Here is a 16,553-nt window from a genome sequence, read left to right as displayed (position 1 = left end):
GGATATCGAAGTAGCCCGCCTCCTACATTGTCTAAATTGTGTTGATGGGGGTGTAAAACATTTCAGTAGTACTAGTCGTAACTAATTCCTGTCTGTAGAAGGTGCCTCAAGTAGGTCTTACTTGGTAGATCGTTGGTGGTTCTCTCTCTTTTTTTTAATGTTACTAATATTTATACTCACTTCATAATTTTCAACAGATATTTGTTGTTGTTTACTTGTTTGTTATTGGTGTTGCTGCTGCTGCTGATGGCGGTGGTGTTTTACTGATAGTTATGCACACCCCTAGCTCCCCCCCCCCCCCCCCTTTTCTCCCGACGCAGTTTTTTAAACTTGATTCTAAAATTCTAAGGGGAGGGGGGAGTGAGGAGGTTACAAATACTATTACGCCCCTCCAGCTTCCCAAAGCAAGTTTGTTCTATTTATATATAATATACATTTTTACACATTCGTGCAGACAGACAAGCGGGATCGGTCTCGAGCAATTCAAGGAAAGCAACTATTAGGCGTTCACTGTTCACACATTTTGTGAGTAGCTTCCCTTGACATACTCTCCCCACACTGGGGTATCTAAGGACGCCACTGCCCCACGCAAAGAATCATAGGCCAAAGCCTAGTCATAGAACACGGCGTGCATGCACCCGCCAGGCAATAACACGGCTGACAGGGTCATGTTTATTACGTTAGCCAACGCTTCGGGCAAGGACAGAGTGGCAGTTCGCTTGCCACGGATGATTTGTGTCTGTCAATAGTGTCAGACATGATCCCATAAGCTTCTAGACAGCTACACCAGGCTAGATCTAGAATCCAGTATCTAGTCCAACATTCAACTCGGTATTGCTATACCTGACTGGTAGCCGTAGGGTGTACGTGGAGTGTGTGGCGAGATAAAGGCTGGTTTGTCTTCTGTTATTTTGCTGAAGGGCGTACGTTTTTAAGCTGGCGTGCTATTTGTGCGAGGCAGAGAGATTAAATTATAATTTATTCCTGAATAAGGTTCGTTTTGCTTTGAGTTGACTTTTATTGCCTCTTGACTTGAAGCAATTCAAATGTAATAATGTAAGGACCTTTCCGGAATTACCAGTTCTATATTCTATTCACTACTCTATTCAGTAAACCAAGCGCAGCAATCACGAAAAGGCTCCGACGTCTCTAGGTCATTTTCAGATTCTGAGTGCTATTGGAGTGTTATGAGTCTTATTTTGCTTTTTAAGTTTTCTTGATGAGCTAGGGATTATATGGGACGTTCTTTCGTGTAGTAGAATTATATTGGATATTCTGCCACAGAGTGGAATTTTTATAGGACATGTTATATAGATCTAGACAGATATCTATAGATCTTATTTTTTAGAGCATGCAGACAGAGAAAGGAGTAATTGCAAACTGTACGTTATCGTGAGTGTCTGTCTCAAGGTCTGGTGCTGGAAGAAAACGAAGTCTGTTACGTTTGCTTTGGTTGAGAATCTTTCATAAAAGCTTCTTTTGATATTTCTAAAAATATATAGGCCTACTAGAATGTAAGATACATTTTTGAATGATTGCTTTTATACCATTAGATATGACTGGACTTGGGAAAAGTGGGTTCGGAGTAGAATGAGTTTGTTGTTCAACTTTATTGTTGAAAAGCAAGACATAGAGGGAAAGAAAAAATAACGAGGATGTCTTCCAAGGCAGTGGTCAATCCTGCCCTTGGTGAATTCTTCACTGCTGTCAGATTTTCCAACTGTAAAAAGGTAAGTATAAGAGAAAAACTCCAGTTATCATATATAAATAATCAATCTCGAGATCTCCTTTTTGAGGTGAAGTATTAATTAATCTTTTTCCTGTGAGAAGAAAAACAGGAAGAGGATTTTGATAGTAATGTTTCATATTGTTAGTATTTATTTCTTCTTCTTCTGTAATTTAATTGTTGCCTATCTAACCCCCCCCCCTCCCAACAGGTGGACGTTAGAGCAGGTTCAGCTGTATTACACATACCAAAAATACACAATAACCATACAAGACGCTGTCGAACCCGCTCTAACGGCCACCTGTCCTAGACAGTTACATATTAACAGGGTTGGGTTGATTTAAATCAATTGATTTTTTTTATTTAAATCAACTTGATTTTTTAAATAAAAATCAGTGATTTAAATCACTTTTTTTTAAAATTATTTTTATTCGGTTTTTACACGTTTCAACATTCAGAATTCCTTTGCTTGGTTTCATAAAACAGATATAAGGTTAAGTAGACTAATATAATCATGTTTAAAAGTCTGATTTCCCCCCTTTCACTGTAAAATAATACAGTATAATTTACTTTTTTTTCCATAATTGAAATCAGAGCTGGGTTGATTTAAATCAGTTGATTTTTTAAAAATTTTAATCAATTTGATTTTAAAAATAAAAATCAGTGATTTAAATCACTTTTCAAAAAAATGTATTCAGTTTTTACATATTTAAACTTTCAGAATTCCTTTCCTTGGTTTCATTTTAAACGGATATAAGGTTTAGTAGACTAATATAATCATGCTTAAAAGTCTGCTTTCCCCCCTGTCACTGTAAAATAATATATACAGTTCTCAATTTACTTTTTTTTCATAATTGAAAACCAGGGTTGAGTTGATTTAAATCGGATTGATTTTTTAAAATTTAAATCAACTTGATTTTAAAAATAAAACTCAGTGATTTAAATCACTTTATAAAAAAATGTTTTCTGTTTTTACATCTTTAAACATTCAGAATTCCTTTCCTTGGTTTTATAAAACAGATATAAGGTTTAGTAGACTAAAATTGCTTAAAAGTCTGCTTTCCCCCCCTGTCACTGTAAGTAGTAAAATAATACAGTATTCAATTTACTTTTTTTTCATAATTGAAATTAGCATTTTCTTTTTCTTTTTAGACAAACACAAGCGTGTGCTCACACACACACTGTAATAAAAATAAAATGCAAGTTTATCTATGCATAATCATACCCCCCCCCCCCCCCCCCCCCCTTTTTTTTAGAGAGAGAGTTTTTTTTTATCGTGTCTGTAGCCATAATTCACTGATAGCAGATTAAAAGGCTTTCTAAAATTGCAGTTGCTTAAATTAATCATTAGTTAAAATAAAGACATACTTTTAGCCACCAAAAATCTCAAACTGTGTCGACATTTTTTTTTAAATAAAAAAATTTTTTTAAATCCGATTTAAATTTTAAAAAATCTGATTTAAATTTTTAAAATCGATTTTTTAAATTTTTATCAAAAAAAAAAAAAAATCACCAACCCTGCATATTAATATATATCCCCCCCCCCCCCCCCCCACACAAAAGATTAGTTCCTCTCCTCGTGTTTTTAAAAGATGATTATTATATGCTACGACTGTGCATGACATCCACCTGTTTAAGACAACAACCTTTTCTCCTCGGAAATAGTTGGCCGTCTTGGACAATTTCTGTTGTAGTGTGTAGTTCAGCATTTCCATTTGATTGTAGCAATATTATAATAACCTTTTAATTTTTGCTTACTTATTTTAAAAAAGGCAACTGTATGTCACTTTCTCTTATATGTCCAATCTGATGTAATTGACAGATCAAAAAGATGCTCAAGGACCGAGTGGTGGATGTGGAAGACGTAGACCTGTCAGACTCGTGTCGACCCACGGCCATCATTGTGGCCAGCGAGTTAGGGCTGCTGGAGGTGGTCAAGACGCTGATGAGAGCCAAACCCAAACCAGCAGACGTCAATGCAGAAACCCGAAAAGGACGCAGAGCCATCTGGTGAGTAGAAATGTCAGCCTTATAATGTTTTGTAGTCTTGTCACCACAGTGTCAACTTCTATTTTTGACTAGTTGGAGAGAGATAATCTTATTTCTCTATAAGTAATGATGATAATGATAATGATAATAAAAGAAGAAGAAGAAGAAGAGTAGTGAAAACTATAGAACTATAGTAATAATTTGATAGTAATTATATAAAGATGATGCTACTAATAATGACATAATATGATATAATTATGATAACAGATTGTGTTTATATAGTGTATGTCTCCGGTAGAAAATAGGCCCTATATGTGCTGGACAATTTATCTTTATCTCAGCGTTATTGTATAATAATTCAAATCATTTTTACTTCTGTTTTGTTTTGGGAACTACTGTTTTGTTTCCTACTCTATGAAAGAAGAAATCTGTGCTTTGTTTGATACTTTATGAAAATTAACATCTCAGTGTTGGTTGATATTCGATCTATATATACCCAATTTTTACCCAAAAGAGAGACGTTTGTTTTTGTTGAATTACACCCTTCCCCCCTCCCCACCCAAACAAAACAAAAAAAACCTAAAATTAATTTAACTTTTTTTTTTTCTTTGAGGATCACCCTCACCCAAAACATAGATTTCTACTTTCATTGAGCACCATCTGTAACAAAACAGGAATTACTATTTTCTTTCAGTATTACACGAAACAGAGATTTCTACTTCGATTGAGTGTCACACGAAACAGAGATTTCTATTTTCATTGAATATTCCCCTACTCAAATTTACGATTTCTGTTTTCACTGAGTATCTTCCAAAACTTCTACTTTCTTTGAGTATCATCCAAAACTTCCACTTCCATTGAGTATCGTCCAAAACTTCTGTTTTCATTGAATCAATGATAGTACATAACAAGATGGGCCACTTCTCTCTTTGAGCCAATTAAAAAAGTGTCCTCAAAATTTGGTGGCGCCCTCTTCACAAAAGCGCACTCTTTGCGAACAGAGTTACCCTACTTGAGTTTTTAAAAATCAAAGTGAAACTAGCAAGTTTTGGGATAAATTTCGGAAGAACGCTTTTTAAAAATGGTTACGCTGACAAAAAACCTCTACCAGAGGAAAGGGTGATGGTTTTCTTCATTTAATTTGACTTTAGAATGAAAGGAGAGAGGTCATTAAAATAAAAAAAAACTAAAACTCCGCACTGAACGTACCCGAACTGCTGATGAACAGCAGTCGATCTGCGCACGCAAGGAGGTGCTATTCCTATTCTTCTTCTGGAAAAACGAAAGAGAGCTTCAAAACAGACTGCAACGCCATCTGAAGCAAAGAGCATACTTCCTGCGGACACTTTTTTGGCTGAGTGGCCCATCTTGTTATTCACTATCTTTGATTGAATATATCCCAAAACTTGGTTTCATTCAGTATCGTCCTGAACTTCTACTTCCTTTAAGTATTGTCCAAAACTTCTGTTTTCATTGAGTATCTCCCGGAACTTCTACTTCCTTTTAGTATCATCCAAAACTTTTGCTTTCATTGAGTATCATCCAAAACTTCTACTTCCTTTTAGTATCGTCCAAAACATATGTTTTCATTGAGTATCTCCCGAAATTTCTACTTCCATTAAGTATCGTCCAAAACTTCTTCTTTCATTGAGTATCGTCCAAAACTTCTGTTTTCATTGAGTATCTCCCGAAACTTCTACTTCCATTGAGTATCATCCAAAACTTCTGTTTTTATTGAGTATATCCCAAAACTTGGTTTCATTCAGTATCGTCCTGAACTTCTACTTCCTTTAAGTATTGTCCAAAACTTCTGTTTTCATTTAGTATCTCCCGGAACTTCTACGTCCATTGAGTATCGTCCTAAACTTCTACTTCCTTTTAGTATCGTCCAAAACTTATGTTTCCATTGAGTATCTCCCGAAATTTCTACTTCCATTGAGTATCGCCCAAAACTTCTTCTTTCATTGAGTATCGTCCAAAACTTCTGTTTTCATTGAGTATCTCCCGAAACTTCTGCTTCCATTGAGTATCATCCAAAACTTCTGTTTTCATTTAATATATCCCAAAACTTCTGTTTTCATTCAGTATCGTCCAAAACTACTTCCATTGAGTATCGTTCTAAATTTCTACTTTCATTGAGTATTGTCCAAAACTTCTGTTTTTATTCAGTATTGTCTAAAACTTCTGTCTTTATTCAGTATTGTCCAAAACTTTTGTTTTTATTCAGTATTGTCTAAAACTTCTGTTTTTATTCAGTATTGTCTAAAACTTCTGTTTTCATTGAGTATCTCCCGAAACTTCTACTTCCTTTGAGTATCATCCAAAACTTCTACTTCCATTGAGTATCGTCCAAAACTTCTACTTCCATTGAGTATCATCCCAAACTTCTACTTCCATTGAGTATCATCCCAAACTTCTACTTCCATTGAGTATCAGCAACTGTTTCCCCAGGTGGGCGGCAAAGTCAAGCAATCTGGAGCTGGCGCAGCTGCTGGTCTCAGAGAAGAAATGTGAGGTGAACTACGTGGACAAAGAAACAGGTGTGTTGCTATTGTCTTATTGTAGCTGTACGTCTCCCTCCCCCTCTCTCTCTCTCTCTCTCTCTCTCTCTCTCTCTCTCTCTCTCTCTCTCTCTCTCTCTCTCTCTCTCTCTCTCTCTCTCTCTCTCTCTCTCTCTCCCTCTCTCTCTCTCCCTATCTCTCTCTCTCTCTCCCTATCTCTCTCTCTCTCTCCCTATCTCTCTCTCTCTCTTTCTTTCTATCTATCTATCTATCTATCTATCTATCTATCTATCTATCTATCTATCTATCTATCTATCTATCTATCTATCTATCTATCTATCTATCTATCTATCTATCTATCTATCTATCTATCTATCTCTATCCCTATCTCTATCTCTTTTTGTCTTTCTCTCTCTCCCTATCCTATCTTTCTCTCACTCTATTACTCAGCCTTTGGACAGCAGCTTTGGTCTGTCCCATTTATAGCACAAAATTGAACATACCTGTTATCGTGTCAGTGATTGCGTCTGTGTGATTCCCGTAGCATAAACAAAGCTGTCTCTATCCCACAGGCTGTACCCCCCTGTACCGGGCAATCATCTCCAACTGCGCTCCGGTGGCCAGAGAACTGGTACACGCCGGAGCAGATGTGAACATTCGAAGACTCGGCTTCGACATCGGCGCAGAAACACCTCTCATCAAGTCAGTTCTGAGCCGCTAACCCTAACCTTAAACCAGTTGTACTGGGGTTTTTTAAAATCTGCTATGTAAGGGAGGGTTGTTGGGAGATGCCATTGGTGAGTTCTTTTTCTTTCCTTTCCCCTCTCTTGTTTCTGTCTGTCTTTCTTCCTTCCTTTATCTCATCACTAGATAACTGTTTGAGTGTTGATGTGCTTCTCTTTTTCTTTAAATATAAATGCTAGATTACCCTATTTTTCTATCAAAGAATGCTCAGATTCCAATTTTTGCTTACTAATTTTTCTCATTGTTCTTGTCAAATTTTCAGATCTGTCCAACTAAACAACCTGGAAATCTGCGACCTACTCGTGAATTCTATGTGCAAAATTCATGCCAAGACAGAGGAAGGACTGACTGCTTTACATTTTTCTATTGCTTATCGGTAAGTAATTGCAGGTGGCGGGAGGTCCCCACTAGTAGGTCCTGCTTCTTTTTTATCCTTTGTGGTATAGCGATTAGGCTCTTTTTCATCGAACTCAGAGGAAGTGAGATCAATTCCTGTATGGAAAAGTGTTTTATCGACTGTCTCCGTCTGTGTTCCTCTCAGTCAAGGTTGGCCCTGACAGGCAGGGCTGAAGCAGCCGGCCTCGTAAATCGTCTTAGTTGTTTTGGTGAAAGGTGAAAAAAATCTAAAATTACAAATATAATGTTTGCAGACAGGTAAAAGTAAATAAAGTGAGCAATAAATAAGCATTAACTTTTAGTGTATAGAAGGCTATTCCACATTTATATACAGATAGCTTTGTCATACAACATAGCATATTTCCATAAAACAGATACCAAACTGAGTAGGAAATTCAATAAACTTGAAGTTTAATTATAGAAAACATATGGTGATTGGCTAGGATTTTGTGAAATGTTATTCTGTGATTGTAATCAACCAAGCCATGATCTGAATGACTATCTTGTTGATGACGCTTGTTTTACTCAAAGCTAAAAAAAAATCAAAATGTTCTTGTTTTATCTTACGGGTACCACTGCAAAATCTGTAAATATCTCAGGCTCAAAGCGGATGTTCTGTCGCCCCAGGGATTATGAAATTTGTGAATATCTCCTCTAGTGGTTATGTCTTATCCCCCAGGCGCTATGAAATCTGTGAATATCTCCTCAAGAGCGGGATAAAGGTCAACGCCTGCAGCAACCACGGTGTGACGGCCATGACGGTGGCAATAGAACAACACAACCCCTACATGGTCCGGCTTCTCGTGCAGTTTGGATACAAACTCAATAAGCCTTACAAGTGAGTTCACACAGAGCCTACTCAATGGCTGGGACCAAAGTGTCTCGATCGTGCTGTAAAATATATTTTCAAACAAACAAACAGACCAAAAGCTATAGCTAGAGATGTAAACTCAATAAGCCTTACAAGTGAGTTCACTTCACACATACGCTGCTCTACAGCTGTGACCAAATTGTGTCGATCGTGCTGTAAGACATATATTCAAATGAACAAACAGTACTCTATTGCTAGAGATACAAACTCACTAAGCCTCAACAAGTGAGTTCATGCAGACCCTATTGCTGAAATACTTGAGTGGTAAGGAACACAAAATAGGACTTGTTTAGATGTCTACGTGACAAACGTCAACCTGTTAAGATCTAAAGGAAAACACATAGAGACCAACACATTACCATTACATAAAAGGTGGAGATTTTTTGTTATGGCAGCCCTGATATTTTTAAGGGACAGAAAACCTGTATGTTGTGAATAAGATTATACTTAAATGGGAGTAAAAATATTTTTCGTTCAAAGCTAAAACTATGTGTATAATGATTCTCTGTCGTAGCTCTGGACTCCTGTGTATATAGAATACTTTTTAAAATGTGCAGGTGACAATTCCAGGAACATCTCTGATATAATCTGATCTGAATTCATGATAGGTTGTAGGAATGTTATTATTTGACGAACTCGTCAACGTTTTTGTTATCATTGTCTACGTAATGCCTTTTTTATCTGTGCGGTAAATCTTCTTTCTTCTGTGACCAGATAGAGTCATGTCACATATGTGAGGCATCGTGGTGAAATCAGGCGCTCATCAAAATAATGAAATTGAAGAAACAGGTATCAGTTTGGCATTATTAAATCGAATTTTCGTTGTTTGGGGTTTTTTTTGGCTCAATACCTTTTGTGTCCATATAAAAACACATTTCCATGTGAATTGCACAGAAAACCGCTGATAAAAGGCGCACAATATGTAATTTATCGTTTTCAGGGACTCTCAAGCTATTGAAATTGTCAAACTTTGACCACTATTTTCTAGCTAATTTTACCTCTGAAACTGGGCGACCCCCATCTTTTTCTATCGCAAATATCTCGACTTCTATTCAAGATAGATGGGTATTTCTGTCATCAAAAGCATCACAATTAAACAAGCTTTAAGACCATACCAAGAACCTCATATGCCCAAAAATTGATGAGTGCCTGATTCCACCACGTCGTGACACATATATGTGAGGCGTGCTGACAAAAAGAGTTACTTCTCGCAATCCAGAAATGGAGATATTGGCCAAAAATCGACACAAGTGTCAAATTTGTAGATTTTCTATTGATGCCATATTCTTTAAGTATAACATGCCTTTTATTATTTCAAACTTATAAACTGTAAAAACTTCACCTATCTATAAGCGTGACATATCTATTTCCATAGGTCTCGAATCCGAGAAGCAACTAATTTTGTCAGCACGCTTTACATATACTTGTCATGTTACATATACTTGTCATGTCACATATACTCAAACAATCCTTTCTCCCCAGGTGGAGTGAGACACCCTTGGAACAAGCCATAAAAATCCACAGCCAGGAATGTGCCCTCACTCTACTACACTGGGGATGCAGCCGGAAGAGAAAGAGAAAACAGACGTCGTATTTCTACCTGGCCGTCAACGAAAAGCAATGGTCGATTGTTCGCTTCCTCACTCATCTGAATCCGATGTACTTGCAAGAGACCTGGATCCGAGCTGCGAAATGGCCAGTCTCCATCTATCACCGCCCCGACGCAAGAGAATATCTTCTGAATGCTGCGAAAGAAGTTTGGACTCTCAAACAATACTGCAGAGCAGTGGTGTTTAACACCATCGGTAAATACGCTCCAGTGAAAATTGACAAGTTGCCATTACCGCCGGTGCTGAAAGAATATCTCAAGTTCAATGAGTTTGTGAAAGAGGACTTTTACATTCAGGAACCTCTGGAGAAAGTGGAGTGTCCGTTTGACTGCCCAACCATTTGTCCACAGCGTAACTGCCCCGAGCTGGACATTTCCATCTCCTCAGATACGGACTCGGAGTTTGAAATTTAGGTCTTCTCAGATGTGAAACATCCACAGGAAAGTGGTCACACAACAAAGATGTTGATGGTTAGATACCCAAATATTATAAGTATTGCAAATTTTAAAAAAAGATTATGCCTCTATCAACACAATTTAGATCATTTAGGAGGCAGGCTTTAACCATGCCTGTCTGGGCTAACTGGGCTGAGAGGGATACACCATCCTGGCAGAAAAATTTAGTAAACTCGAATAAAATTTTCCCTACTCAGGAAATGAACTCAGGTTTCCTGCATGTGATGCAAAAAAATCTTAATCATGGCACCACAGACACTAATATAGATAGCCAGAACATTGGAATGGAATCCGAATTGTTGCCATATCTTTCTCTTTAGGCGACCTGTTCCTGACAAATCATACCTTTATTTTCAAGTGACCTGTTCCTGACAAGAGTGGTATACATTGTCATCATTCACAGACTCACCATGTTGTCTGCCAGCTTTACGACTTATTTCACTTGAATCAATCGTTCGTCCTTTTTGATTGCCATTGTCATTCATTTGAATCATTTTGACTGTAATTCATTCTAATCATTTTGACCGTAATCCTTTCAAAATTATTTTGACCGCCATTAATTCAAATCAGTTTGACGGAAACTTATTCGAATCATTTCGACTGCTATTCATTCAAATAATTTTGATCATCATTCATAACCATTTTGACTATCATATGTAATCATTTAGACTGATATTCATAATGCTCGTGCCTGTTGGTCATAATATAATTTTTTAGACAATTAGCCTCAGTGAGTTCAACAACTTTTACCATTTTTATTTTTAAAAATACCTGTGAAGACTACAGCAAAAAACGGCACAGTCACATTTTGGTGATTCAGAGAAATGTTACTTTTTATTTTAAGTTTTGAACCTCATATCTTCCAAAGGAGATAAAATTTGCTTCTTTTCTTTTTTAGATAGATCCTGATCTTTTTTCTGTTTGAAATGTTCTGTCATGCTAACATGTTGTGTCTTGAAACTCCCTTGGAGCATAGCTCAAAGTATTAATAAGAAATGTGAATGTACTGTTTTTTCCCTTGTGGTCATTTCGCTTCGTACTTTGGTCATTGTGTTGTGCAAAGGTAAGCAATGTTGTCTCACACTAATTTATAGTGACTATACCGGTTTCTTTGACAATTGTTTTGTTCTCATTTTCGAGGACACCATTTCTGTGCATTCAGAAGCTGATACAACTGGTCTTGTAAGTTTGCTTGTCGTTGTTGTTGTCGCTGTTGTAATTGTCATTGTTAGGTGAAATCCCAGGACTTGGGTACATGTGCCATGGTTCATGCAGTATGTGTAGTTGTTGCTGTTGTTGTTATTGTTGGGGTTGTTACCACAGTTCAGCATGATGCTAACTGAGCTTTGGTGTGGATTACCCTGATTCAAAACCCAAGTGAACCCCAGAGGATATTCTTGAAGTTTGTCTTAAGTTTCCACCAAGGCTCCCCGCCCACTAGTCTCTGTCCTATTGGACAAGGACATTAAATTCGGAGGTCCCGCCTCTTTAGAATATCCCTGCAGTGTTGAATGGGGGGTAGTACCCATACATTTACCAGTCCATTTGAGGTCTCAGAAGCCTCAAAATTTCACTTGTCCCGCAGAGCTGAAACTACCTCAATCTCGTGTTTGTTGTGTCTGGCACAGCACAGAGAAGTTGATGGTTGGCGGGTGCTCTGGTGTGGTTTGCTCCTTCTTTCCTATCAAATATCTATCATCATTCTCTCTTCTTCTTTTCTTTGTATATTACTCTCTAATAACACTTGTATTTTTGTTTTTTAAACGACTTTTTTGTGCTGCAATTGGCCCAAAACTCATCCTAAAAGCAAAAAAAGAGAAAGTTTTTACTCTATAAAATGCTAGCATCAGCACTCGGTTAACAAAACGTCGCACTCTCCTTGTGAGACAAAAGGACTCTTAAAAAAAAAAATACAAACACTCGCTTAAGATCATGATTGCTTTGATAGTTTTACAGTACAAAGCGTTCTCTCTCAGCTCAGCCTCTGGGACAGAAACTGGGGTCTCTTACAAGTGGCCTCCTGCGGTGTAAGAGCCTTGCTGAGTAATAAAGGAAAATGCTTCACTACACAAAGTGTGAGTGACAGAGGAAAGCCAATGGTTCATGTAGCAATTCTGTGTTGAAACGAGATATCTCAAGTTCTGTGATAATGATACCAGATCTCAAAGTGCTAGTACATATTTACAATGTACAGTTCCATTTTTGTGTGTGTGTGAGCGAGTGTGTGTGTGCGTTTGGATACTGTACGATATAGTCATGTGTGCTATGAAGTGCAGAAAACGGGTATGGCGTTCAATAAACGTACAAAAACAAAATTTGACAAAGAGTTCTTGTTTCATTTCTAAATGTGTAACATTTCATTTATTATTGTTGTCATATAGAATTACTTAAAGTAGTGTACAAAATAATAACATGTTATAGTAATCAAAGTCATGAATTCAAAAACAAAAATTGACCAATTAGAACGGTGCATCAAAAAGGAATGTAAAGATTCAGAAAGAAGTACAATGAAGAAAACTGGCAACTTTCTGCCCATCAGTGGCAAATGACAGAAAAATGCAGGAAAAATTGACTTAGAAACATTCCTTTTCCCTCTCCTTTCTCTGTTGTAATACGGTACGAGATAAAATAGATAAATAGAGAAGTTATAATAAAACTCTCCAGTCTGGGGAAAGAACATTTTGAAAAACTCACATCTAATTTTTGCCTAAACAATTGAAAAAATGAAATAGCAAAAAAAGTCTTGTGTTTTTTTCATATGATAATTTCATACCAATAAATCATTTTCCCAACACAGCTAGAACTGACAAATGTTGAGCTGACTTTCCAGTTTGCAGTGCACAAAAAAATCTCTTTCATGCCTCCAACACTTTAGAGTTGGATGCTTCCTTGCTCTACAGTAAAATGAAAACAGCTCGTGGATACATTAACAAATACAACTGAACTGAACATACCACCGGACTGGGTTTGTGTGACACCCAAAACAGGGATTTTTTCTACAAGTTGAGAACGAGGCAAAGAAAACCAATTCATGTTGAGAAAGATAATCAAGAAGTGCTCACTTCCGATGATCTCATCAAAAAAAAGGAGGGACTTGTTCAAACACTCTACTGTACCAAACTTCACAATAAGCTAATCTAACACTTTATCGGGTCCTGAGACGTTTCCTTGTCAAAATAGCTGAAACCACATATTGGAGTAATTGTAAAGATAAGGCACAAAGGATGAAACTTCAGGCAAAGAGATGGCATTGTTGTAGTGTGTGTACCTTAAAAGGAATTCATAACGTATCAGATCACATGGTTGGAGAAATGTGTCGCAAGAGACGAACACGAGACAACAGGTCCTGTCATAAAACTTTGCCGGCGTGTGGCTGGCTGCGTCGGTAGACATTCCCTGGGGCTCTAGCATTTTAAGGCGTTTGTGAACAACTTTACGGTATTTCTTCCCAACACAATTTACATTTGTATTTGGTATAAACGTCTTCAGTAAAATCAGCACATCTGATAAGACTGTTCGAATTGTGAAAAAAATTAGAATGTTCAAAGGAAGGAAAACAAGAAAGCTGACAGACACAATAAACAAAAAGTCAGAGAAAATTTCAAAGCTGGACCTAGTGTTGCACTTCTCCCATTCACACCGATGCCACTTTTTTTCCATTTTTCACCTTTCTTTCCATTATGTTGCATGAATTTTCACAAAATCCCACTGGCATCCCTATATTCATTTCTCCTATATAAAAGCCCAACTGACACACCTCATTATATTTATCATCATGTCCAAGTCAGAAGCTATTTCAGGTTCACCTCCATCAAAATGGCCCACGACATCATAGTTATCACAGCCCTGTTGGAGCCAAACAAAAACTGTCACAAATCATGTTTCTGATTCACTTGAAATACAGCACAAAGTCAGACAAAAGCATTCACAAAATTTGATTTTTGACTTTAAAAAAATTATCCCCAAATACCAAAATGCTTATATTCTCTGTTTGAGAGTTACTTTCCATACAATTATGAGTTACCTTTCTTAAAATAGAAATTTAAATCAGATTTTTAAAAATTCACCGGACTTGGTACATCAAACTAGCCGCACATCTTAGAATTTTTATTCTTCTTGTTCTTATTATTATATTACATAAAATACAATTATTATGATTATTTCTTCATTTATCTAACCTAGTAAGATAATTTATTCATAGAAGCCTCATCTGCTAACGCATTTGCGTTTTTCCATCTTGACAAAGTGGAAAAGCAAAGTGCTTTAACCTGTTCACTCAGGGGTAGTGGGTGTTCAGTCTTGTTTGTTTGTTTGTTTGAGAAAAGAGAAGAAGCACATTCGACACAATAATGGTCACTCTGTGCGGGGGAAAAAAAAACCCCACAAGTCAGACAAACAGAAACCCCTGATCAAAAGAAAAGAAAAAGGACACACTAGCGGCACCCTCCAACTACCCGCAGGTTTCCGTTTCAGTCATGGGAGCGGTTACAGCTGTGGAGACTATGTAAAGCTCAGAGGAGAAACAGAGAATTTTATCTTGATATCACAGTCATGCTACTACTTGACATTTGACACTTGACAATTGACATTGGACTCGTGACAACAGACATTTGACAATGGACATCTGCCACTTGACAATTGACATTTGACACTTGACAACAGACATTTGACAATGGACATTTGCCACTTGACAATTGACATTTGACACTTGATAACAGACATTTGACAACTGACATTTGCCACTTGACAATTGACATTTGACACTTGACAACAGACATTTGACACTTGAGACTTGAATTTTGAGATTTGACACTTGACAATTGACATTTGACACTTGACAACTGACATTTAACATTTGACACTTGAATTTTGAGAATTGACAATTGAGATTTAACACTTGACAATTGAGATTTGACATTTTACACTTGTCATTTGAAAGTTGACATTCCACATTCAAACCTCAAAGCATTCCAGTCCCACTGTGGCCACATCATATTGGAATTTTATTACATGATTATGTTTATGGAAAATAGAGAGACAGAGAGAGATGGAGAAAGAAAGAGGGAGAGATAGACAGACAGACCAACAGACAGATAAAGAGAGACAGAGAAAAAGAGATTTCTTCTTCACAAGATGATACTCAAACATGGGAAAAATAGGAGAAAGAGAGAGAGAGAGAGAGAGAGAGAGAAAGAAAGAGAGAGAGAGAGAGAGAGAGAGAGAAAGAGAGAGAGTGAGAGAGAGAAAGAGAGAAAGAGAGATAGAAAGATGAACATTTTAACAGCAATACATAACAAGGTAGTACAAAGACAAGAGTATTGAGAACATATCATGCCCAGATCAAGCCCCAGAACTGGTGAGAAAAGACAATCTATAGAAATATATAAGAATTTTACGGTACCAGTTCTTGCACTGCCTACCATGACACCCCTCCGTGAATGACATAATGAGAGAAACGAAGGCTGACTATATCCTGCGCCTCAGGAAATGTCATGATGCGAAAGGTTGACTATATCATCATGTCCCTCAGCGAATGCCATGTTGTGAAAGTCGATGGTTCCGTCACTTCCTGCCTCGCACGGCCCCACCTCTCCCTCCCCGTCCTCTCCCCGCGGCTTTGGAACCTGGAAATAAGACAACAGACTGGGTCACTTGTATGTCACTCAAATGTCATTCATCCATCACCCATACTTCACTCATATCTCACTTTGTATGTCACTCAAACCTCACCTATATCTCACTCATATTTCACTCGTATGTCACTCATATGGAAAATACTGCATTTTTTTTTCATTTTTACTTTTTTATTGTGAACTATTTAAATCTTCTCAGTAATTTTAATATCTTTCTCTGTTACTTCTGCTATTATTAATTTTCTGCTGTTACATTGTCATTTTAAAAATTCGTATGTAAAATTTATTTAGGCGTCAGCAAATGATACACTGAGCCCATGTTCAGGAAACGAGTACCTGAGAACTCACTCGAGTATTTCATAAATACTGGATTCACACACCCCGACCTTCCACCCCCACCCCTCTCCCTGTCGTTTTATGCAAGAAAAATTCTGAAATTATGCGATTCTGTTAATTTTAACAAAGAATGATAAAGGAAAATAATCAAAAATTGTGCAAAAAATGATCAAATTTTGCTGAATTATGCGGGGTGCATAAAACACGGGGACAGCTCTCCATGCCCCCTACCTTCCACCCCAACTCCCCTCCCCCCTCATCTCACATATCCCTACCTTCCCCCCCCCCTCTT

At 37.3% G+C, this 16,553-nt stretch overlaps 2 protein-coding genes across 2 annotated transcripts in view; one reads left to right on the top strand and one right to left on the bottom strand.

The window, feature by feature from the left end:
• Positions 1–343: 343 nt before the first annotated feature.
• On the top strand, positions 344–12,618 carry LOC101857620 (putative ankyrin repeat protein RF_0381). The gene is made up of 7 exons (XM_035973527.1): positions 344–1,730; positions 3,549–3,736; positions 6,167–6,255; positions 6,789–6,918; positions 7,223–7,336; positions 8,036–8,194; positions 9,710–12,618. Exons 1-7 carry the CDS (start codon positions 1,656–1,658, stop codon positions 10,248–10,250), a joined length of 1,296 nt encoding a protein of 431 aa, XP_035829420.1. The 5' UTR covers positions 344–1,655; the 3' UTR covers positions 10,251–12,618.
• Positions 12,619–15,423: 2,805 nt separating this feature from the next.
• LOC101858154 (centrosomal protein of 104 kDa) overlaps positions 15,424–16,553 on the bottom strand; it is a gene marked incomplete in the record, with an annotated part of 38,985 nt that continues 37,855 nt past the window's right edge. The window contains 1 exon segment of the mRNA XM_035973526.1: positions 15,424–15,916. Within this exon segment, the coding sequence (XP_035829419.1) occupies positions 15,855–15,916 (62 nt within the window).

This window comes from Aplysia californica, unplaced genomic scaffold, assembly GCF_000002075.1.
Source record: "Aplysia californica isolate F4 #8 unplaced genomic scaffold, AplCal3.0 scaffold01362, whole genome shotgun sequence".
Classification (NCBI taxonomy): Eukaryota; Metazoa; Mollusca; class Gastropoda; order Aplysiida; family Aplysiidae; genus Aplysia; species Aplysia californica.
Note: the sequence above shows the minus strand (reverse complement) of the source record. Positions and strands in the feature narration are given on the sequence as shown.